The sequence below is a fragment of the Mesitornis unicolor genome, unplaced genomic scaffold, assembly GCF_000695765.1.
Source record: "Mesitornis unicolor isolate BGI_N332 unplaced genomic scaffold, ASM69576v1 scaffold48381, whole genome shotgun sequence".
NCBI classification, from domain to species: domain Eukaryota; kingdom Metazoa; phylum Chordata; class Aves; order Mesitornithiformes; family Mesitornithidae; genus Mesitornis; species Mesitornis unicolor.
The window spans coordinates 1-4767 of record NW_010164037.1 but is presented as its reverse complement, the minus strand read 5'-3'; the positions used below and the strand labels follow the sequence as shown (position 1 = coordinate 4767).

The window sequence follows — 4767 nt, the reverse complement described above, 5'->3', positions numbered from 1 at the left end:
TAGTGGGCGTTGCTCGTCAAACCCGGCGGTTCCAACCGTTAAACGCTTCCGCGCGGAGGGAACCGTCAGTCTGGCTGAAGCCAGCGCCGTGGCAAAGTCGCCCCTTTTGGTGGGGGGAACTCGTGGGTTCGCACGAGCACAGCGACATCTTTGTCGTGGCGGTCTCTGAGGGGAAAAGGGGCGAGTGGCGGGGAGCTGCCGCTAACGGCCGTGTGTGGGGGGGAAGACACCTGCGTGAGGGCTTCCCTCGCACCTGGGACACCCGTGGGCAGCGGGGCTGGCGCGGGTGGGCTCTTTGGCCGTGAAGGTCACCGGTCCCGTCCCTGTGATGGCAGCAACTGCGGTTTGCTGAGGTCTCTGGAGTTACTCCATGGAAAACGGTTCATCTCGACAGTGGGGTGTGAACACGGTGCGGTTCTGTTCCTAAACGCATGTGTATTCCCAGTGCCAACTGCCATGCTGTTACATTTCATAGGTGTTTTCCTATCATATACAAGGGTACAAACTTCCTCGGAAACACAATGTTTGATCCAGATGTCACATTTGAAGCAAACAGGGTCAGAGGATCTGATTTCCATAAGAGTAGGTACTTATCCATGCAAAACTGCCCTGCTGTACATATTTTTGCACAAAATACAGTAGTTTGGTTGAATGGTGCTCTGGCTATGTAATTATCATAATAAACTACTTAAAATTGTAAATAATGTATGGCTAAAATAGTTTAAATATACATATTGAATTTATATATTTAAAGTCTTTTTACCATTTAAAAGAATAATCGTTTTAAGCGCTCAGAATGCTGCAGGGGTGGAGTTCCAGATTTTACCTTGCTTTACAACTCTCACATGTCCTAGGTGGCTTGTCCAGCTCTTTCTAATGGCTCTGCTAATTTTTATCTACTTTCTTGTGCCAGAGACCTGGTTTTCCATGATACTGCACACTCTATCTGCAGTGACACACTCAGCACCTCTGAAAGGCATCACAAATTTGACTCGAGGGAAAGCAATAAAAGGGTTTTTTTACATAAAGAGTGTTCTTGCTAGTATTTTCTGCCAAATGTAATTTTAAAATGTAAACTGTGAAGAAGTCTTCAGAAGTTACTATAAATGCAGAATATTACAAACTATCAGTCTGGTACAGTGAGAAACTGATATAATATACTGATATCATTCAGTCCACTGAATAATATTTAATAAAACGTTTACCTCAGCAATAACAAATTCTATGAGAAGTACAGTGTTTTACAGAACAGATACATTAGATGGTATTTGTGCATTCAGTTTCAGCTTTTCTTGCCTACATACAGAAGATGCCCAAGTGAAAAGTGTGCTGTGAAGAAGCCAACTCTTTGGGCTCATTAGCTTGAATGCACGAAGCCACTAAATGACAAGTGAAGTGAAGCCTGATGTCAAGCAGGCAAGTAGTGGTACCACGGTAACACACACGCACACGCACACACAAACACACTTTAAACCCTGTAACATGCAACAGAACCGTATGGATCAGCACAAGCAACGCTTAACGTACAGAGCAGCCTGCATCTTGTACGTAGCGCTGGGTGTGCACAGGACAGATTTCGGCGCGTTTTTATGTGAGGTGAACACACATCCACGTTTTCAGGAACAACTACACACGACAAAGCTCTCTTTACCCCAGCCTGCACCGCACTGCGCTGCGCTGTACACAGCCAGTCCTGCATTGCTCCTCCTCCCCCTGTCCCACAGCGTACCCCTTCCCATTCGTCCTGACAGGGATGAGGTTACCCCTTCTGCCAGCAGCTCTGCCTTTGCGGCTGCCTCCCATGTTGTTGCCAACTGCAATCGCCTTCTCCTAACCCCCAGTTCAGATCCCACCAATGTCCTCTACGATGGAAACCAATCATGCGCCACATTAACTCAGTGAGGTATTAATTACATTTAAGAATCAATTCTTTCTCTTCTACAAACTATTTCAGGAATTATAGTTTGTCTGTAGATACTCTTTTTTAACTTAAATATACATAAGGTGTAATAAATAACTTTTTTTTTTAAATGAGAAGGGAGATTAGATTTGTGAAGCAGATGATGTTTCTCCTTGGTTTGCGCCGTCTCCTTGTGCTGAGTGAGTCAGAAACTGTCCTGTAGCTCCAATGTACAACCTGGAACGCATCGGCCACTTCTGCAAGAGAAGAGACAAGCACAGCGCTGAGATACCCGGCCTCTTTTGCAGTCTGAATGCAGCTCTCAGCAAAGCTTTAAACATCGATGGAATCGCAACACGAGAAAATGGGAAACTGCTGCTATCACCAGAAAGTTCCCGTTTTGCCATTTGTTGGAAAATGCCGTTAGAAGCCAGGCAAGGGAACCTCAGACTGGGTCCTTTATTTGGTAATTAACAGTGAGGCACAGCTCCTAACCCCCCTGGGACCCAGCAGACAGGAGTAGGCTGTGCTGGTAAGTCATAGTATTACACAATATCATCTAAACTGTGTGTATCTACTACAGATAATTTGTACAGTAGACTGTTCGAAAATAAACCAAAGCATTCCTCTTTTTGGTGCCAGGGATACTGTGGGGGGACACCGATGCCTGCAGAGATTGCAGCCACATCTGCACACCTGCCGGGGTGCTGGTCGGCCCCCTCAACACCAACTGCAGCACAGGGGCTGCTATGAGCTGCGTGTTAAAGGGAATTTAGTATCACTGCTCCTTGGCAGACTTCAGCACAGGCAACTTCTTGTGCTTTGTCAGCTCCAACAACTTCAGATGAGACAATTCGCCTTTCCAGCCACTGGATAGTGGAACAATCAGTTACAGTGGTGATAAATATCTATTCTTACAGCTCGAGTTTCTTGACTCAAGCAAGGTCATTACTGCAAACAGCCCTGCAGTAAGGGTGCCTGCAGCTGGGTGCCCTCCTGACAGGAAGAGTCCAGCTCCACCTTCATGTGCCGAGTTCATTTTAAAGACAAAAAGCAGCAGCACATTCTCCCTTGGAAAGAACATATGACCTCATCCAGTACTTTTATTTCGAGTGTGATGTTACGAACTTTTCACCAATTAGACATCTGAGTTTAAAATCATTAACCATATTTTTTGTTCGATGTACATACAACTTTACTTGGATATTTTACTTCCCTCACCATTTGTACTCGTTGCACTTGATACATGAAAGCAGTTAAAGTTCTCCTCTGCTCTGGTTGTCTCATATCGTGCACTTTGGGGTTTTTTGAAGCATGTACTATGATTTGTCTGTGACATTTCTAGTGCCAGCTAAAAAAATCAATTTACTACCAGGAAAATCAGAAAGATTGGTTAGACTGATAGAATCCCAAAACTAAATGCAGGTAAAAGGCACACAAGTAAGATTAATAAAAACAATTGCTTAAATGAATCCAGTATTGCTGTATTTCAGTAGCCCAAGAAATGTGCATCTGAATCATTTATCTGCTGCAATAACTGTTTAAGAGTATTTTCTGTCAGTAATAGTTGGCAGCTGATTAAAAGTACCGTAAGAGACCTGTGTCCTTTCACTCTGACCAAGGGAACTAACAGGAGCTACTTCAAACTCAATTTGAAATACATCACAGTAATTTTTTCTTAAGTTATAGCCATCTTCACATTGATATAAAGGTTTTGCTTTCTTAATGAGCCTGCTAATCATTTTAATGGCCTACGTTCACATCACACTTTTTACAGTGACCAACACTGTGAACAAGAAACTCTCTGTGAATTAGTCACTTTAGAGGAATTGGAGATTACTTCACATATTCATCTTAATTAAATCATTCTGAATTCATCAGACTCCTGAGGAAAATAAAGAAAACACCTCAGTGCTCTAACACTCCCTGAGACCAGAGCCAAAGAAAATACCCTGTGGTATTTCAGAGTCCCGTCAGTCACTGAGCAACGCATTTGAGAACGGTTTCCAGCCCCAGCTCCTCTCCAGGAGCAGCTCCCTTTTCACATCCCTTCTGCATCGCTGTGATTTTTTTTTGACGCAGGGAAGAGCAACAACAGCGTATGCCAACCAGGCAAAATGAATGCATCAGAAAAGCACTTTCGTGGAAGGAATTAACACGTGGCCAGTAATGAACATCACTTCCCATACATTGGCTGCCTCTGCAGGAGAGCCAGAGCAGGCCCAGCTGTGGCTGGGGTGGCTACTGCAGGACAGTGCCATCACCTCAACCACACGCATCTCCTGCGGTGGGTTTGGTGGGGGATCACCAAGGTTTCCACGCAGGGACTGAGGAGGTGCTGGTTCTCCTCTGCTGCTCCCCTCCGCCTTCACTTCCAAGGAACCAAGTCCCACTAGGTTTGGACCTATGCTAGATCTGATATTTTTTGTGCAAAGTCCCTGAAGCTGGAGGGACAAAGCTCCAGGACATTCCCCTAGCACCTTAGCACATAGATGCAATGGTTAGCCCAGGCATTCTTTTAATCTATTAACTCTGTCAAGATAAATAAGCCGAAATCTTTAGTTTCATTTAAGTATCTTTAACACCTATTTACTTCTTCCCTGAGAGAAGGTGGTAGCTGCTCCTCAGCTGTCCTACCTTGACAGGGTGGAGGTATCCATCGCCTCGGAGGGTACCCAAGCCCTCTCCTGGTGACTCTTCCTCATCCTGAAGGCTGCGGGTGAGGTGCGCGATGTAGGTGGTGGCCAGCAGCAGCACGTCCAGCTTGGAGAGCTTGGTGTCGGGCGGCACGGAGGGGAGAGTCTTCTGCAGCTCGAGGAACGCGTGGCGCAGGGTCTGCACCCGGCTGCGCTCCCGAGCGGCGTTGG

General features: G+C 45.7%; 1 protein-coding gene across 1 annotated transcript; it reads right to left on the bottom strand.

The window, feature by feature from the left end:
* Nucleotides 1-2043: 2043 nt before the first annotated feature.
* Nucleotides 2044-4759, bottom strand: TCF24 (transcription factor 24; the record flags this gene model as incomplete). The annotated part of the gene is made up of 2 exons (XM_010194151.1): nucleotides 2044-2157; nucleotides 4538-4759. Coding segments are annotated over 2 exons (336 nt in total), but the record flags the coding sequence as incomplete, so codon positions are not given.
* Nucleotides 4760-4767: the final 8 nt, after the last annotated feature.